An 18,620-nucleotide genomic window follows, 5' to 3' on the forward strand; every position below is an offset into this window, starting at 1 on the left:
TATGCTCATAAGGATCCCTATATGGAAAAGACTTCTAAACCAAGGAAAAGATGTCAACCCTTACTACTATAAAAGCCCCAATACCCTCACTAACCAAGGTACGCATAATTTACCCCGCTCTGGCACTCTAGAGTTGTGAGAAGTTCTAACTTGACCTTCAGAGGGTACTTGGCCGGCACCACACCGGTGCTCTCTGTTAGGTCTTCTACTTTTGTTGTGTAGGTGTTGTTTCGAGCGTACGAGAACCGTGTGGCTTACTTTTGATTTTTCGACATCATCAATATATATATATTGCAGATTCTTCATTATGATTAAATGTATGAGTGAATTAATCGACTTCTATATACATACATACATACATATATATATATATTTATATATATTGTAGATGACTAGTGTTCCCAATATCCAGCGCAGAGAGCGTGCTGTAGAGAAGTTGAAAAAGGAAATGGAGCAGGATGAGTCAAATAAAAAAGAAAAGGCTTATGAGCTTTATATGGAGGCATTAGAGAACGCGGGCGTTTTGTGGACCATTATATAAGGGCAACAAATACAAGAGCCTTCTCATTAGCAATTGTAAAATTTTTAACATTTACAATTTCAAAACACTACTTTTACAGTTTTAACACCTCATTTTACAATATATCAAACATTCTATTTTTTTTACAACTTCATATAAATATTCTTTGTTTAATATTTTTATTCATTTTTTTTATTATTTCTCACTCTCCCTCTCCCTCTTTCAAGAAAGCGGGCCCGACCTAAATAAAAAAATAATGTAAGTTTTACAATTTGTGAACAGTGCGGTCTCAAATTTAAGATTGCACTGTTCATCAATGCCAAATATTATAGCATTTAAAACACTTGATGAAAGTGATTTTTTAAAGTTTGGTGTGTCAAATGCCAAATATTTGATTGAAAACTAAAAACTAAAAACACTGTAACAAAATAATTTTTAAATGTGTGAATAGTGCCATGGGACCTATTTTTAATGAAAGTTTTGTTGAAAAAGAGGTTTGTGGGTCCCGTGAATAGTGCACGGGACACATTGGAACTCAGTTTACGCGCTTCTAAAAAAAATAATAAATAAATAAAAGAAGCCAAAACACAGAAGCGTGAGTTTTCATCCTATCCAAACGGATACTTAATGGTAATGCTCTAAGAGACAATCAATACATTCAAGAATCCTATTTATCTCATAGAGCAGTAGTCAGTCTTGGCCTTGCAGACTCGTCCTTGAAGTTGAGTGATGTGGGCGGACTTGATACAAGCAAAAAATTATTGAAAGAAGCTACCATACTGCCTATTGAGTTTCCTCATTTTTTTACTGGCAATCTCCTCCTCCATCATTGTGGTTTTGTTAATCTTTGCTTTTTGTTAGATTATCTTGATATTCTTAGTGGTTAATAATTGTTGCCCACAAATTGTTATTTATAGTTGGATTTTACTAACGTGTGCCCTAAGGGCACACAATAGTATACCATTTTTGGAAAAAGTTTTATTGGGAATTAAAAAAGTTTTATAGCTTTTACAATTTTCCATAAAATGTTTTCAAAAATGAATGGCTTAATATGTGCCCTAAGGGCACACATTAACCAAACCTTTTAACTTGAATGCTCGTGGTCACCGTAATCCAGTCGTTCTTATTAGCATTGAAACTAAGAATGGTTGTACTTATACACACAATCTATTACACATAATTTTACACATGCCCATTTTTGAATAGAAATTATGATCATGACTTCAGAGTTACAGTTTTAATTTAAAAATGAGGTGTGTGTAAGATATTTGAGTTTCAGCAAATGTGGACTTGAGGGTTTTCTGTTTTTTGTTTTTTTTTAATGGAGCCTTGAGTTCTTAATATTTTATATTGTTGATGCAGTTTAATTTCTTACTTCATATGGTTGTATCTTTGAGTCCTTTCATATGCTTTTTCATTGCAGCTATCACATTATTGGAGTGTGTTGAATTTCTTAATTCATCATCTACTCCATTACGCTTCAATCACTACAACAAAATGTATTTTCAGTGACGAATTTTAGTGAGGAAAATTTTTTCGTCACAAAAAGGTACCATATAGTGATGAAATTTATATTTCATCACTATTTCTAAAAAAAATTAGTAACTTTTAGTGACGAAAATTAAATTTCGTCATTATATGTTGTGTTGAACTAAAGGGGCCAAACAAAAATGTAGGCGCCAAACTAAATTCATCTACAGCGATGAATTATTTCGTCGCTAAAAGTTTAAGTTTTTTGTGACGAAAACTTTCATCACTAAAGGTGTTGCTAAGAACACTATTAGTGACGAAACTCATTTCATCGCTAAATGTGACAAATAGTGACAAAAATAAGTCGTCACTAAAAATAGGAACATAAAATCAGATGGGAGTATCAGCGACGAATCCAAATTTTTGTCGCTAAAGGTAGCCTATAATGACGACATACAAGTCGTCACTAAAAGTTTAATACTTAAAACACTTCAGCTCGCCGTTGGCGACGATCACGACGCTTCAGCTCGCTGAACGTTCGCGACACTTCAATTCGCACCATCTGGCCACGCTTCAGTTCGTACCATCTGACGATGCTTTCGACGACCCTTCGCCTTCCACCCAGCCAGTGACCCTTCGCCTCCAACCCCCACCGGCAACCCTTTGCCTCCCACCACAACTGGCGACGCATCAGTTTGTGTAATGGGTATTTTTTTCATTTTTTATTTTCTTTTGAGTTAATTTTTTTGTTAATTTTTGTTTAATGATCCAAATCTGAGTTTGTTTTTCCATGTTGGAAATACATAATTTGTTTTTGTTTTGTTTTTGTTTTTTTAATTTTTTATTGTTCTAGTTGAAATAGCAATAGGTGATTACTTATGTGTTTGCTCCAAAATAAGGAAAAGATTACTTGTTTGTTGTATTGTGTTGCTTGATTGATTTAATTGAAAATGTTAAACAATTGCTTGCTTTTTAGTAGAAACTTAAGGCAGTGTTTTATAGGATTTGGATTCATTCTGGACTCTATGATATAATAATAATGTGTGTTACTCTTTTGCAAGTTTTAGTGATATAAATGTGGGATTTTTGGTGAAAGCTTTTGTATGAATAGTTGGTATGTTGATAATGGTTGTTGAACAGGGGGAAATCTCTAGTTAAACAGTGTTAGTTGCACCATCTTTATGTTGGTATTGAATTGGGTGAATCTTCACAATTAGGTAAATGTTTGGTGTTGTTTCTCTAAAGAGTTGTTCAGTTGAATTGTTGATTTTTTGAATCTGATTTTTCCATTATAGTACAAGTAGTGTTGTTTCTAGATTGTGGCTTTTGTTTGCTAGTTTTCATGTGGGGTAGTGATTTTGAAGAATTAGATATTTGTGCTGACATTTGGTTGTTTACAAGCTTTTCATTCCCCTATAAATATCTTTCTTCATTGGTGGTTCTAATTATTGTCTTATATGCTTGTTTAACTTTTCTTAACTTTTGTACTTATAAATTTAACTTTTCTTTTGCAGACTAAATACACATTGTTTGTAGTAACTTTGGATTTTTTTCTAAAAGTTGTAAATTTAGCTTGAGCAAAGTAAGTAAATTCTAGTTAAAAACTTATAAAACTCTATACTTCTGATGTTGGAAATTGGATTTGTGGTGGTATATTGTGTTGGAGCAAGCGGATGGCTTGCATGATGTTATAAGGTGGTTTAAATTCATATTGGAAGTGTTTTTAATTTCTTGCAAATGTGAATGAAACTTGTTGATTAGTAGCAATTGTGTTCCTTTAATCGATTTCAATACTTGTAAGCATTGTACTTGTGATGTTTATGATTGGTTTTGTAGTGGGTTGTTGTGTTGGAGCAAGTGGGTGGCTTGCATGGTGTTATAAGATGGTTTAAATTCATATTAGGAGTGTTTTTAATTTCTTGCAAATGTGAATGGACTTTGTTGATTAGATGTGATGAATAGTACTTTAATTGATTTCAATACTTGTAAACACTCTATATTTGTGATGTTTGTGATTGATTTTGTGGTGGGTTGTTGTGTTGGAGCAAGCGGGTGGCTTGCATGGTGTTATAAGGTGGGTTGTGTTGGATTTTTGAGATTGGTGAAAATTTTATGAACCTTTTGAGGAGGGTTAAAGTGTGATGAGTAGATTAGGTACTACTTCATTCATTTCAATTAGTTTGTATGTATATGCTATGGGATGTGGATTTTTGAGATTGGTGAAAATTGTATGAACTTTTTGAGGAGGGTTAAAGTGTGATGAGTAGATTTTTCACAAATGGGGTATTGGGTTTTACTTAGACTTTGATGTTTTGGCATTTGGGTGTTTGTTTCAAAATGTGGTTCAATATTTACTTATAATTGTTTGGTTGTTGCTTTCAAGAATTAAGGTTCAAAGATTAATTAGTTGTTTATGGGGGATTCTTTGGTTTCACATTATTTCAAGGTGATCTAATGTAAGGGCTATATACATAAAACTTGGATAAAAAAGGGTAAAATGAGAGGTAAAGAGGCGTGTTCTTGTTAAGTAATTTTTTTTTTCCAGGAAAAGGGTCCTCTTCATTTGTCTTTGAAATGGAAAATGTCCATTTAATGGTGTGCATGATGTCTTGTCCTCTAAAATAAGTATTCATCCTTGGTGTAGTAAGAATAGAATATTAAATGATGTGCTACCATGTACACCTTTACATCCGAACACTGAAATGGAAAGTATAAGGGAGTCCTATAATTTGAATATATATGTCACCAAGAGCCTTGTACTTAGCGGCATTGGCACATTGTCCAGTTCTCTATAGAGGCAGGAGAACTTAAGTTTGAATCTCCCTCCCCCACTTAATGTTAGCAAAAAAAAAAAAAAAAAAAAACTTGAACATGCATGTCAGAAATGTTAAACAATGTTAGTTTTGAGAATCTAGTTTCATATTTGATGGTAGATGCTAAGATTTTGTTTGTGGTAATATGTAGGTTTTTGGTCCCTCAACTCAACAAAGAGATCTTTATGATTAAGCAGTGATTCCAATAGTACATGAAGTTTTAGAAGGCTTTAATTGTACCAAGAGGAGCGGCAAGAGGCATGAGGACATCTTCTGTTAGTTCTAATTATATTATACTATACTTTTTGTATTGTTATAAAACATCTTGAGTTATTGTATGTGTTGCAAACAATTATTGTATACTTGTATGGAAGGAGTTTGAATTGGATACATGTTTTATTTTTTACTTGTGGAATGTATGGATCTTTTTTTATAAATGTGTTGTTGAAATAAATGTGTTATTCAAATGTGAGGTTTTAATAATGTAATGACAGGTTACAGGTTAATATCAAAGCCATTAAAAAAATAAAAATAGAAAATAATTTTTAGTGACGAATTTTTTCATCACAAATATATTAACAAAAAATTGTTTTAGTGATGAAATATTTCGTCGCTAAATGTAGCAAAATTTTGTAAGAAATGGTTTTAGTGACGAAAATTTTCGTCGCTATATATGCCTAGATTTTCTTAAAAATGTTTTTAGTGACAAACTTTTTCATCATTATATGTACCCGAAAATAGTTTTAGTGACGAAATTATTCGTCACTAAATATGATTTAATAAACTAAAGTGTTTTTAGTGACGAAATATTTTTGTCACTAAATAGTGTTTTTATCAAGGAAAACATTTAGTGACAAAATGTTTTCGTCACTAAAAGTTTTTTTTTTTTTTAAATCAAATCGGACTTTTAGTGACGAAATTTTTCGTCGCTAGGACTTTTAGTGACGGGGTTTCAGTGACGAAATGAGTTTCGTCACTAAAAGTCCAATTTCATCACTAAAGGTCTTTAGTGACGAAAAACTGGACTTTTAGTGAGGAATTTTTTCGTCACTGAAAATACATTTTGTTGTAGTGAATTGATTCACATATCCAATTGTTTTGTTGTCTACTTCTTCCAATTAGTTATTTTGGGGTGCATTATTACAACTCATGTACAATTTTTCCATAGATGTAGATGCGTTTGCTCTGTAATCATTCAATATAGATGGGATGTTGCCAACACAATTACATGTCTACTATCTATACACAGTGTTTTGGCATCGAACATTGTGTCCAAATGGATGAGAGAAAGTGAAAAGCAAGTCTCAAATCTTTTCCAATCTGCCCGTGATGAAGCTCCATCCATTATTTTTATAGATGAAATTGATTCCATATGTGGCTCGCGAGGTAATGACAATGAGAATGAAGCCACTCGACGAATCAAAACAGAATTTCTTGTACAAATGCAGGTAATATGTTTTCCCTGGAAGTAGATTAGAGTGATTTTTTCCAAGAATTTTTATATAATATAATTGACATGCTTTAGATTAATTGGAGCAAGTAGTTTGTCAATAACTTATTGCAGTTTATTACTATTCTGTTTGGTATGAATATTTTACATTTCATGATATGAGTTGCAAGGCATCTTATTGAACATTTTTATACTTAAAATGGAATTGAGGGATTTGATTGAAAATTTAAACTGAAATGTTTGGTATTGGTAACCTAACTTTAAGGTATTTAAGCTTAAGCAACTTAAAATCATGTATGTGGTCCAAAGAAGGATGTAGTTTCTTTTGAACTTTAGGTTTTAGTTTTTCTTTTTGATTTTTACTCTTGTGCATGCCTAATAAGTGGAGGAGAAGTACTTTGATACCTATCTACAAGAACAAGGGAGATATTTAAAATTGTATAAATGACTACGGAATTAAACTTATGAGTCACACTATAACATTTGGAAGAGAATAATTGAATGTAAGTTATGACAAGAAACAACAACATTCGAGAATCAATTTGGTATTATGTCCGAACAATCTACCATGGAAATTATTTTATTACTTAGACATCTAATGAAAAAATATAGAGGCTGGTAAATATCTTCATATGGTCTTTATTGTTCTTGAGAAAGCACATGATATGGTCCCTAGAAAAGTTATGTGGTAGGTTTTGGAAAAGCAAGGCTGATGCGGACAAGAAAGAGTTTAATGGAATACAAGATTAAATATCAAAAGAATCGAGATTTGTGGTCTAGTTATGATGTCATACTTTCTTCACAAATTTCATAGGTTGTTTTAATTATTATTGAATCTTAGTATTATGTTTTTATGGTTAAAAACTTACTGGTTTAGTTTTAATAAAATAAGAGTAGTTTAGTAATTTCCAAATTTTCTGGAATTGGCTGTCCTGGAGGCCTGTGAGTCTTCTTTTATGTTTTGAGTCCTTTCCTATTTGGTTTAGAAGTTATTAAATCCTTTTTGGTTTGTTATTAGTATTCCTTGTCATTCTAGGAATAGTTTATTTATAAGGCTATATTGTATTCAATAATATTCATATAGTGATTGATAAACAAAATTCATGTGGCTTATTTTAAGCCTTGAGGGTGTGATTGCCTTCTCTTACATAAGTTTGATTATTTAGGAAGACGTAGATGTGATTGCCTAGTGTTTTATCTGTTTTATTTTTTGTTTAAAACTCTGTTTTAGGCTTTTAGACCTAAACAACCATCAAAGATCCATTCTTTTCTAACTTGAAACCCTTAAACATGAAGAACCCTTCAAGAACTCATCAAGAAATCTAGTATAGTGCTGAATTCTAAAAGATCTTGCATCAAGAGAAAGTCCCTTGGTGTATGCTTGTTGCAAATAATATAGTTTTAGTAGATGAAACTAGAAGTGGAGTTAATGTCAAGATAGAAACTTGGGAAGATGCTCTAAAATATGGAATTTTTTTATTAAGTAAATCTAAAACAGAGTACATGGAATGTAAGTTTAGTAAAAGTGTAAATGGAGCTAGATGAAGGGGTTGTAAGACTTGATCGTCAAAAGATGGTAAAGAACAAGAGCTCCCAATATCTTGGATCAATAATTCATAAAAGGTGGAGAGATTGAAGACGATGTAAAGCAGGTTGGATGAAGTGGAGAAGCGCATAAAAAGTATTTTGTGATCGTAGAGTGCTTATTACATTAAAAGGAAAAATTTTATAAGACTACTATAAGACCAACTATCCTCTATGGTACTAAATGTTGGGTTGTTGGGAAGAAACATATTTATAAAATGAGTTTAATTGAAATGCAATAGTTAAGATTGATAGGTGAAAATAGACAGGAGGATAGGATTTCAAATGAAAAAAAATCCACTTAAAGATTGAGTTTGCTACTAACAATGAAAATATGAGGGAGAGTCACTTAAGATGGTTTGATCATATTCAGAGGAGAGTGACTAATTCACTATTAAGAAAAACAGTAGAGGAAGACCAAAAATAACATTAGTAGAAGTAGTTAAAAATGACATCAATTAAGGAAGTGATAGAAAATATTACTTTGAATAGAATATAATGGAAGAAATGAATATACGTATCTGACTCTAGTTTATTTGTTGAAAATCCATAATCAACCCCAAAAAATTGCTTTTTTTATTGTTTTTACTCTTGTATACATCCCATGCACTATGTTCTATTATTTGTGATTTTAATCAAATCTATTAATTAATTAAAAAAAGAGGAATTATTAACATACAATTAATAGAGGAGAAAATGACAAACCATTTTGTTAGGTTCTAAAGACTTAGGTATTTATGTATTTAGAACTCTAATGTGTATTGTTGGCAAACCATGATCAAAACAATGTGTTTAGAAGTGTTTTAGTCTTGCTCAAAGTTGTGTATTTATGTAAAGTTGGAATCGAGCTAATGCAGAAAAGATTTATGCATTTCGGCCTGGCTCGATCGATCGAAGCTTAGGCTCGATCGATCGAAGCTCGGGTAGAATGTTTTTTTCTGTAGATTTCCAACTCAGCCCTAATTGTTTAAAACATTTTAGGGTTTTCTAATTTGTCCTAAGTATAAAAAGCAAACCCTAGCCACGTTTTAGTGTTGCTCATATTACGGTTTATGTAAATCTCTTGTAAGATCTAGAGGAGCTTTCCTGTACACAAACTTAGGGTTTTCAATGAGGAGATATTATCTATACCTTGATGATCAACTCAGTTGCTGCCATTGAAGCTTAAAGAAAACACAAGCGGGTGTGCTTGTATCTGGTGGTGAAACCAAGAAAGAAGGCGTCCGTGGATTCGGAGCTTGCACGTGGTCGTGTCAGTAAGTTCTACTAGTTGGTAGCAATAAGAAGTTAAGCGTGAGGGCTTGTAAGTCTTATTGTATGAACTTCAATTCTTTCAAGATAGTGGATTCAAGTTTACCTTGAGGATAGCTAGGTCAAATCCTCCCCATGTTTTTACCAGTTTGGTTTCCTGGATGATCATATCTTGTGTTATTTATCTTTCTGCTATTTTGCATGATATGATCTTTGTGATTGTGATAACCTAGATTTGTTAAATTGGAATAAGTAACAACTTGGCTAATTACCTAGGTTAAATCAATTGTGTTTTAAAGGGTCTAAAAACCAACAAGTGGTATCAGAGCGGGTTGCTCTCTTATTGTTGATCTTTTGATCACTGAGCTGATCCTTGACCCCTGTTGTCATGGAACACGGACACTCTCTGATTATTTCTCCACACTTTGATGGGAATAATTATGCTTATTGGAAAGTAAGGATGAAAGCATTCCTGAAATCGATTGATGAGAGAGTCTGAAACTTCGTTGAATACATATGGGAGAAGCCCACTACTCCTGTTAGTGAGTGGGAAACTTCTCAAAAAGAAGCGGCTGCGTTCAATAGCAAGGCTATGAATGCTATCTTTAACGCTGTTTCTATGGAGGAATTTAAGAGAATCTCTAATGTTGAGATTGCTCACACTACTTGAAATATCCTCCAGACTGTGCATGAAGGCACAAAGGCTGTCAGAATCAATAAATTGCAGCAATTGACTTCTAAATTTGAAAGTATTAGGATGTCTGATGATGAATCTTTCGATGAATTCTATGCTAAATTAAATGATATTGTTAATTCTGCTTTTAACTTGGGTGAAATCTATGATCAACCTAAAATTGTTAGGAAGATTTTTAGATCTTTAACTGAAGACTTTAGACCTAAGGTGACTGTCATTACTAAAAGTAAGGATGTGAACTCCATCCTTGTTGATGAACTTGTAGGATCTCTTCAATCTTATGAGTTGGATCTACCCAAAACTACCAAATCCAAATCAATGGCTCTTAAGTCAGTTGATGATGTTGAAGGTGGTAGATTTGATGATGAGCTCTTTGCTATAGAAATTGCTTACCTTGCCAAGAACTTTAGAAACTTTCTCAGGAATAGTAACAGAAAGGCAAGAGGCACGAACACTGCTGAATCTAGAAACTTTAGGAAGCATGATCCCACTAAGGTTAACAATAATGATAAACCTAGAGAAAAAGTAGATCAATCTTCTAATAATTCTTTGGGTTCTCAGTGTTTTGGATGTCAAGGGTATGGTCACATGAAATCTGAATGTCCTACCTATTTGAAGTCAAAGGGTAAGGCTATAACTGTAACCCTTAGTGATGGTGAAGTTTCTGATAATGAGTCTGATTGTGATGAGGATGGAAACTTCATTGCTTTCACTGCTACTACTGTAGTCAATGAGAGCATATCTGTTAAAGAGAGCCCTTCTGATGGGGAACTCTCTGAAGATGTAGATCTTCAAGAGGCCAATAATAAACTTTGCAAAGTGGCTGCAAAGGATGCTATGAATGTTGAACTTGGCCTGAAGAAAATTGAATCTCTTGAGCTTGATAAGAAGAACTTGCTTGTAAAACTGTTTGATGCTAATGAACTTTTGAACAATGTGAAAACTGAGAATATGCTTTTGCTTGATAAAGTTAAATCTTTGGAACTTGATTTATCTGTTGCTAGATCTGCTAGTTCTAAACTTGATCAAATGTTGAGTGTTCGAAAGTCTCCTTCTGACAAATCTGGATTAGGTTATGTTGAAAACATCTCTGTGTCTGCTCCACATTCCACAAATTTTGTTCATTCATCTTCTTCTGAACCTTCTGTGAGTGAGACTGTGAGTGAAATTGTCAAACTCCCTATGAGTGAGGTTTTCAAACCCATAGAAGTTTCATCATCTAGGAAGATTAGGGTTGATCTGAAAGAGTCTAAGTCTAAGAAGCTTACCCTATCTAAGGACAAGACACATGATAAGTCTGCATGGGTTTGTCACTTTTGTGGAAAGTCTGGACACATACGTCCAAACTGTTACAAGCTGCAAGCTGCAAAGAGAGCAAACAAACCAAAGGTACCTGTGCCTCAAGCACAAGATCCTATGGTACTTATTGGTGAATTGGTAAAGGCTTTAAACCTTTATTCCAATCCTAGATTTGGAAATCATTCTCATGTGAATAAGAACTCCAATGCTCATGGTGCATCTAAAAGGTTTTGGATGCAAAAGACTCGAACTAACTGAGTTTTTTTGATATGGTCCTTGTGCTTCATTGCTCTACCCTTTGTGACCATTGTTCTTTGGTTTTGTTTTGTTTTGTTTTTTTTTTTTTTTTTTTTTTTTTTTGTGTTTTTGTTTTCTAGGATTTGCATTGCATAACATTCATGCATTTCATTCTAGGTGTTTTTTTTTTTTTTTTTTTTTTTAAAGGAAGAAAAAGGAAGCAAAGTGTTTTTTGTACTATTCTTCTTGGTTTTTGAGAACAAAGTTGGTCAATTTATTTTCACATAAAATGTCGTTTGTACTTTGCTTAACTTTGATGAGCTTACTTATTGCACTTTACCAGTTGAAACTTTGTAGTGCATGTCGTGTGGGAAAGATGTTTATGGTTTTTGATTACTCTGTCTTGATCTTGAAGTCACATGTTTTTGACTATTGGACTTGATCTTTTGAGAAAGGCATAAATAACCATCTCACCACTGTTCACTAGCCAATCATGAACATCTTAGTGCATATCATAAGATTTTGTACTCGAGAAAATGTAACACATGCACAAAAAGAACATAAGGTGAAGCCTCGGTTTAAATTGCTTAATACTTAAAATTGGTGTGTACTATTAGGCTTGATGCCAAAATCACATGACTTGAAATTGGTGTGTATATTATGAGGCATAAATTCAAGAAACTTACATGATTGCAAGCTTATGATTTAGGAGATGTGGGAGTTATATGATGTAACTCTTTAGGTGATAGTCTCTTTTAAATTCTTTGTGATGAATTTTGTAGACTTTGTGATTGATTGTTATTCACATATCACCTCACATGTATCTCAAGCTTTTGCTAGTTGCACACACTACACAAGTTTCTCTTTGCTAAACATTGTACATGTTATTGTGTGTGTTTATGGTCTGACCAACCAAGTTTTGCAAATACTTTGAATTTTGTGCAAAAGTAACTTGATGCTCGAAAATTTTATGGAGAATGCAAGAAATTTTAATTTTGGGAATTTTGGGCTTAAATTTTTGTTGTTGAAAATCACATCATCACATACTCATGCATTTTGTTCTTCGATGTTAATGCTTTGAGTTGTTTCTGAATCGTTTTCAAAAACTGTGTTTTTCCTCAATTTTAGTGAGCCTCTATCCATTTCGATTGATCCATTCAAATTTTCGATCGATCGAAATTTTTAAAAAATTGTTTTGTTAAGTCTCTGTTTGTTTCGATCGATCGGAGCAGTTTTTCGATTGATCGAAACTCGTGAATCAAGTTTTTTTAAAACTCATATTGGACTTTTCCAAACTTACTTTTTCAAACTTTCCTCTCTCTCCGACTTGGCAAGGCTCCACTAAGGATTTTTTGTCGTTTTCGATCAAATTTTTTGCAAGGTTTTTGTCTCCCAAGGCCGGTAAGACCTTTATACCCTTCCTTTTGCATTTATTTTCATTTTTTCATGCATAAACTCATGCATTTTAAGGGAATTTTCGGAACTTTTTCCTATTAGGATTTTTGTTGAATCAATCAATTTTTTTTGAAATTGATCATTGGGTTTTACTCTTATATGGTTATATTCATGATATATGTTGGTAATTTTGATCAATTTGGGGCTTTGTGAAAAATTGAAAATTCTAGGGCTTGTAATTAACCCAAATTGGGGATTTTGTTCAAATTTGGTTAAATTGATGAAATTGGCTTCTTCAATTGATGTAATTGGTCATTATTTTCTGAAATCTATCTTGTATGATGATCAATTAGTCAATATCTTTCAAATTGATCAAGTGGTTTTTCAAAATGTTGGGGTTTTTGTGTTAAAAACTCTATGCTCAAGCCAATTTTGTGGATTTGAACTTATTTGAACTTAATTGCACTGCATTAGGACATGTATCATGCCATTTATATTGTTCATGCATCATATAGATTTTGTTCTATATTTTTTTTTTCTTGTGCTAACTTGCAATATGCCCTTGGTATTTTTTTGTGTTTTTGTTCCTTTGCTTTGTGTTTTGGTCCTTATCCTAGAGCCCAAGACCCCTTCCACTTCCTCTGAGTCTCCCTCTAGGAGTGAGGTGTTTAGGAATGATAGAAGCAAAGAAGCCTTTGAGACTTTGAACAGTAAGCGTAAGATTGGGGCTAAGCGTGCTGTGATTTTAGATGAGATTGATCCGATCATTAGGGCTAACTTTAAGTCTAGAGGTTGGTTGCCTCTCTTAGAGATAGATCATCCACCCCCGACCGCCTTGATTAGAGAGTTCTTCTCGAACCTCTCTTGTCACATCTATGATTCCAACACCCTTGTTAGGAGTTGGATACGAGGTGTTGAGTTCACCATTACCCCTCGGGTAGTGGCTAAGGCTCTTGGGGTTCCAATTGTTCGAGAGCCTGACTATCCCTATGATGAGTCTCCTTCCTTAGATGTTGTCATGTCCTACATCACTGGGTCATCTATCCAGTGGGGTTCTGATCCTCGGATCATGTCTGCTAAGCTTACCGAGACTACCTATCTCTTCTTTAGGATAGCGTGTCATTCGTTGTGGCCTATTTCTCTTTTCCACACCATTCCTCTAGAGCGATGTGTGTTTTTGTATGCGTTCGTTTCCGGTGCGTCTACCAATTTCCCTCATCTGTTCCTTTGTTCTTTGAATGAGGTTCATAGGATTTCTGCCGTTGGGCATGCACTTATTCATCCTATTTTCATTCATAGGATTTTGCTATTTTTGGGTCTAGATGGTTTCCCTTCTAGTGAGCCTGTTCATGTCGTTGCTCCCATAGGTGCCACCTTTCTTAGACAGAGGGCTACTTACTTGAGAGTTTCTCCTTCGCGTCCTAGAGGTGCGTCATCTGGTGTTGTTCTCCCTCCTCCCTCTTCTACAGGTACTGATGCTGCTGAGATGTCGGGTGCTGCTGCTGCTAATGCTGATGTTCCTCCACCGACTACTTCGGATGATTCAGACATTCGACGTACGTTGGATCATGTCTTGACCGTTCAGGCGGCTTATGGACAGATTTTGGTAGACGTGCTCGATGAGATCTGTGCCTTGCGTGCGGAGTTGGCGCAGTTTAGACGCTCTTCCACACCACCTCCCTTTTGATGATGGTTTTTGTTTGCCCTTTGGCATTCCGTCACAAAAAGGGAGAGTACATTGGAGAGTTTTTGTTTTTAGGGGGAGAGTATTTTGTGGTTGGAGTTTGTGGAGTTTAGATTGTAGCTAGGTGCTTCACATTGTATTTTATCTTTTTTAGCTCTTGCCATGTTTTTGATGGGATATTAATGTTAGGGGGAGTATGTTTCTTGTTTCAAACTGTTTATTGATTTATATTTATGAGTTATTCATTGATACATGTCTTTATTGTGTGTTATTTAAAATCAAGAATTTAATTTGTTTACTTGTATTTTTTTCCACACATGTGGTTATGCATTTTGTTTAGTGTTTCAGGAAATATACAGGTTGATTCAATTGAGCTATTGTCTACACTTGCAACTAATGGATAGCAATTAGGATTGAATTTGTTTTATAAGCATTATTTGTGTAAAGGGCTTTTTATTTTGTAAACTTTGAGTTTCTAGTTGTGTTTTGTCACGGATTGCCAAAGAGGAAGTTTGTTAGGTTCTAAAGACTTAGGTATTTATGTATTTAGAACTCTAATGTATATTGTTGGCAAACCATGATCAAAACAATGTGTTTAGAAGTATTTTAGTCTTGCTCAAAGTTGTGTATTTATGTAAAGTTGGAATCGAGCTAATGTAGAAAAGATTTATGCATTTCGGCCTGGCTCGATCAATCGAAACTTAGGCTCGATCGATCGAAGCTCGGGTAGAATGTTTTTTTTTCTGCAGATTTCCAACTCAGCCCTAGTTGTTTAAAACATTTTAGGGTTTTCTAATTTGTCTTAAGTATAAAAGGCAAACCCTAGCCACATTTTAGTGTTGCTCATATTGCGGTTTGTGTAAATCTCTTGTGAGATCTAGAGGAGCTTTCCTTTACACGAACTTAGGGTTTTCAAGGAGGAGATATTATCTACACCTTGATGATCAACTCGGTTATTTCCATTGAAGTTTAAAGAAAACACAAGCGGGTGTGCTTGTATCTGGTGGTGAATCCAAGAAAGAAGGCGTCCGTGGATTCGGAGTTTGCACGTGGTCGTGTCAGTAAGTTCTACTGGTTGGTAACAATAAGAAATCGAGCGTGGGAGCTTGTAAGTCTTATTGTATGAACTTTGATTCTTTCAAAATAGTGGATTCAAGTTTACCTTGAGGATAGCTAGGTCAAATCCTCCCCAGGTTTTTACCGGTTTAGTTTCCTGGGTGATCATATCTTGTATTATTTATCTTTCCGCTGTTTTGCATGATATAATCTTTGTGATTGTGATAACCTAGATTTGTTAAATTGGACTAAGTAACAACTTGGCTAATTACTTAGGTTAAATCAATTGTGTTTTAAGGGGTCTAAAAACTAACACATTTCCTTGTAGCCTTGTTTGCCTTAAAATGGCTGGCTAGTTTGCAATGCAGTTCATAATAACTTTATGTTTTATTAGATAGTTAATCCATAGCATTATCTTGCATTGTTTCCTTCCACTTATCTACATGTAATATTGAAATAGAAATTTTCTTTAATACATTTCAGGCTGTATCCAACGATGCGAAAAATGTTCTGGTTCTTGCAGCCACAAATACTCCTTATCATTTGGATGTGGTGAGAAAAAAAATACCACCCTTCTAACCTACGGCCATGTATTGAAAATATTTTATGGTCTACAATGCTTTAGGTTTGAGGCTAATGCTAAGTTTATTATCGTAGGCCATTAGGAGGCGTTTTGATAAGCGAATCTATATCCCTCTCCCAACTCAGGATGCAAGGGAACAAATGTTTAGGGTACTTCAGTTTCGTAATGCAATGCATTTGGAAAATCAAAGCAATGTAGTTATAAACCCATTGTGATTAATGCTTTTGTTGTTTATCTTGTCTTGTTTAATATCCTCTAGTTTTTTTATTTGAGCAGTGGCATATTGGGAAAACTCCTCATAACCTTAGTACAGAGGATTTTCAGGATTTAGCAAGCAAAACAGATGGTTTCTCTGGTTCAGATATATCCATTTGCGTAAGTATCAATTTTACATTAGGTGTCAGCATTTCCTCAAAGTGATTATATGGCTGAAAACTGGTAGTTACTTGTAGGTTAAAGATGCACTATATCAGCCTGTTCGTGCAACTCTTGATGCTGAATTCTTCAGAGAATATTCTCCAGGCATGTGGGTCCCTTGCGAAGGTACTCACCCAGAAGCTGAGAAGTATACCTTCGAGCTCGAGGAACTTAAAGCAAAAGTCGAAGCTTCAAAGGTATGGATTAGCTAGGAAACTGATGTTCAACACATGAAATCATTCTAATAAATCATGTTTATGGCTGAGTATTAGTAACTAATAAATAAATTTCTTGAACATATGTAGATTGTCCTGACTTTAGTAGTTAGTTAATTTATGGAAAATAGGATTGAAGAAAAACGCAAAAGAGGGGAGGGGATTAGTGTACTAGAAAGCAAAAGTCTCATTGAATTGCATTGATTCATGTTTGGTGTTGATTTTCTCTTCCATTAATATAGGCGGATTCTTTCTTCTTTTTTTCAAGTTCGGTATTTGTGGTAGTATTTTTGTAGCCCCTATGTTCACTTTGAATTTTCATATTCGTGTGTCTGGGAATTGATGACTTGCAGATCCAGCTACCACCCAACACAAAAGTAGATTTTGACATTGTGCTTGAGGAACAAAAGCCAACTGTAAGTAAAGCTGAAATTGAAGCGTGTGAGAGATTCACCGAGGAGTTTGAGATTGACGGTTAAGGGCAAAAACTGTAGAGGCAGATATTATTATTTCTGAAGTTTCTTCCTATTGTGTTTCTAATTATGGTTTTTTTTTTTTTTTTTTTTTTTGGGGGGGGGGGGGGGTATGGGGGGTGGTGGCGCTATTGTTAACCATATGCTAGTGTTTTGTGAATTTATCTGGGTTAGACATTTGTCAGTATGGTTAGAAGCTTTCTAGCCCCCCAAAAAGAAAAGCAATAAACTAGCTTGTCCAACTTTTTATTTTAATAAAAAAGCAATAAACTAGCTTCTTCTTTTTTTTCTTTTTTTTTTCCAAAAAAGTGTTAACTTTTTTTGTATTTGAACTTTTTCTGACTTTTGACAAATAAGAAACTATATATGGGATGACATAGTTAAGTGTTGTGAATATGATCTGCCATGTCATGTGATGCCATTGGATTGTTCCAGAAAATGTTAGAGAAATGAGTCATTGGATTATAGGTAGTCTATAAATACAGAATTGAAAAAGTAGTTAGGAACTTAGGATAGACATGTTTTTGAAAGCTTAAGTGTCTGTTTGGAAACAGCTTATTTAGCTTTTTGTTAAAAATGTGCTAAAGTATAATTTTATCTTGAAAAAGTGTGAAAAATGATATTTTAAAAAGTTGTACATAAAAATTAAAAGCTAAAACTTAAGCTTATAGACTAATGCCAAACAGACACTTTAGTGAGATAGCAATTGCTTTTTTTTTTTTTTTTTTTTTTTTAACTAGTCGCTAACCAGTGTGATGCACGGAAAAACTATTAATTTTGAAAAAAAAATCCAATAATGAGTAAATAAACATTCTGAAAAAAAAAATTAATTGAAATTAATCAAACAAATAATTAATCAACCAAAAATATAGCTTTTCATAAGAAAACAAAAAATCACATGAACCTAAATAAAAAACATTTAAGGTGAAGAATTAAGATCAACTTACTAAGATGCAAATACCAAAAACCCCAAGACTTAAAACTTCAAAATTTATGGAATCCCCAAATTCTACTTCAGAACCAAACCAAATTCAACAAATTTATATATAACATACCAAATAAAAATGTATCGTTCCCTAAGCTAGAAGACATAGGTTGCATCTTTGATTTTTTTCCAAAAAAAGAGAGATGTTTTATCGGCCATGTACAATATAAAAATATAATTAGTAGAAATTTCAACCTAAAAACCAAACCCACGATTACCAACGTGAGTCTAACATACCAAGTAAAAATTTATCGTTCCTTAGGATAGAAGACATAGGTTGCATATTTGATTTTGCTCCAAAAAAATAGATATGCTTTATTTGTCATGTACAATATAAAAAAATAATTAGGAGAAATTTCAACCCAAAAACCAAATCCACGATTATCAACGTGAGTCTCTTTTTTTTCAACATTAGTCTTTTTTTTTTTTTTTTTTGAGTCCTATGATAATTTTTGTTTTTATATAGATTATCAATGTTTGAGTTTGAGTTTAAG

At 33.7% G+C, this 18,620-nt stretch overlaps 1 protein-coding gene across 1 annotated transcript; it reads left to right on the forward strand.

The window, feature by feature from the left end:
• The first annotated feature begins 388 nt into the window (after positions 1–388).
• On the forward strand, positions 389–17,147 carry LOC126721315 (protein SUPPRESSOR OF K(+) TRANSPORT GROWTH DEFECT 1-like). Its single transcript, XM_050424367.1, has 7 exons — positions 389–525; positions 6,008–6,251; positions 15,937–16,005; positions 16,111–16,185; positions 16,313–16,411; positions 16,489–16,650; positions 17,022–17,147. The coding sequence occupies exons 1-7, from the start codon at positions 389–391 to the stop codon at positions 17,145–17,147; spliced, it is 912 nt and encodes a 303-aa protein (XP_050280324.1).
• Positions 17,148–18,620: the final 1,473 nt, after the last annotated feature.

Source organism: Quercus robur, chromosome 4, assembly GCF_932294415.1.
Source record: "Quercus robur chromosome 4, dhQueRobu3.1, whole genome shotgun sequence".
In the NCBI taxonomy this organism is placed as follows: domain Eukaryota; kingdom Viridiplantae; phylum Streptophyta; class Magnoliopsida; order Fagales; family Fagaceae; genus Quercus; species Quercus robur.